The sequence below is a fragment of the Callospermophilus lateralis genome, chromosome X, assembly GCF_048772815.1.
Source record: "Callospermophilus lateralis isolate mCalLat2 chromosome X, mCalLat2.hap1, whole genome shotgun sequence".
Lineage (NCBI taxonomy): Eukaryota > Metazoa > Chordata > Mammalia > Rodentia > Sciuridae > Callospermophilus > Callospermophilus lateralis.
Window position 1 is genome coordinate 96,845,274 of NC_135325.1, and position 923 is coordinate 96,846,196.

Sequence of the window (923 nt, forward strand, 5' to 3'; positions counted from 1 at the left end):
ATAGCTATTACCTGTGTCATGATTCTTCAAGAGATAGTCTGTATTTACTTGAGTGCATTCCTGTGCAAGTACATACACATGCAGAGAGTAACTTCTTTTTTTAAAGAGAGAGAGAGAGAGAGAGAGAGAGAGAGAGAGAGAGAGAAAGAGTTTTTTTAATATTTATTTTTTAGTTTTCGGCGGACACAACATCCTTGTTTGTATGTGGTGCTGAGGATCGAACCCCGGGCTGCACACATGCCAGGCGAGCGCGCTACCGCTTGAGCCACATCCCCAGCCCCAGAGAGTAACTTCTTGAGTGTCTTTATCCAGGCAAAAGAAAATGGATGCAACTGAAATATCCAAAAGTCGGAAGGTAATGTTTTTGGATAAGGATTCTGAAACCAATGCAACAACATCTATGACGACAGCAATGATGGAGGACACACAAGACAACAGAAGTGTGACCGAAGTAGCTCTGGCTCTGGTTAAGGATGCCATTGCTGTTGCCGTTCAGTTTGTGGAAGGTAATAATCCTGTTTGGTTGCCTGAAGAATTGTTTCATGGCAACTACCAGGCAACTAACAAATCCATGCCTTGTTTGCAGAAGCTAGAAACCCCATCAAAAACATCAAGTGGATTACTCATGGTGAATTCACAGTAGAAAAAGGCCGTAAACAGATTGAGAAGTTTGTTTTGGTAAGTTAGTTAACAACAAAAGGGCCCTTGTTTGATCAAAAGTTTGAGATCCAGAAAACCTAGGTAATGACATCAAAGGTGACTAGATTAAGTAAGCATTGTCTCCATCTGGGTTCTAAAATCAAGGTGGGTTAGTCTTTGAAGGTAAAAAAGCTTAATCATATTGCTCTGTGTTTGTATCATCTTAACCTGACATTGCCCTAGAGGGAAAAAAAGACAACTAGCATTTCCCATTAAGCAAATTG

At 40.7% G+C, this 923-nt stretch overlaps 1 protein-coding gene across 1 annotated transcript; it reads left to right on the plus strand.

Annotated features, from left to right (window-relative positions):
* The first annotated feature begins 322 nt into the window (after window positions 1–322).
* Window positions 323–687, plus strand: Akap14 (A-kinase anchoring protein 14). The gene is made up of 2 exons (XM_077106491.1): window positions 323–506; window positions 587–687. Exons 1-2 carry the CDS (start codon window positions 323–325, stop codon window positions 685–687), a joined length of 285 nt encoding a protein of 94 aa, XP_076962606.1.
* The last annotated feature ends 236 nt before the right edge of the window (window positions 688–923 follow it).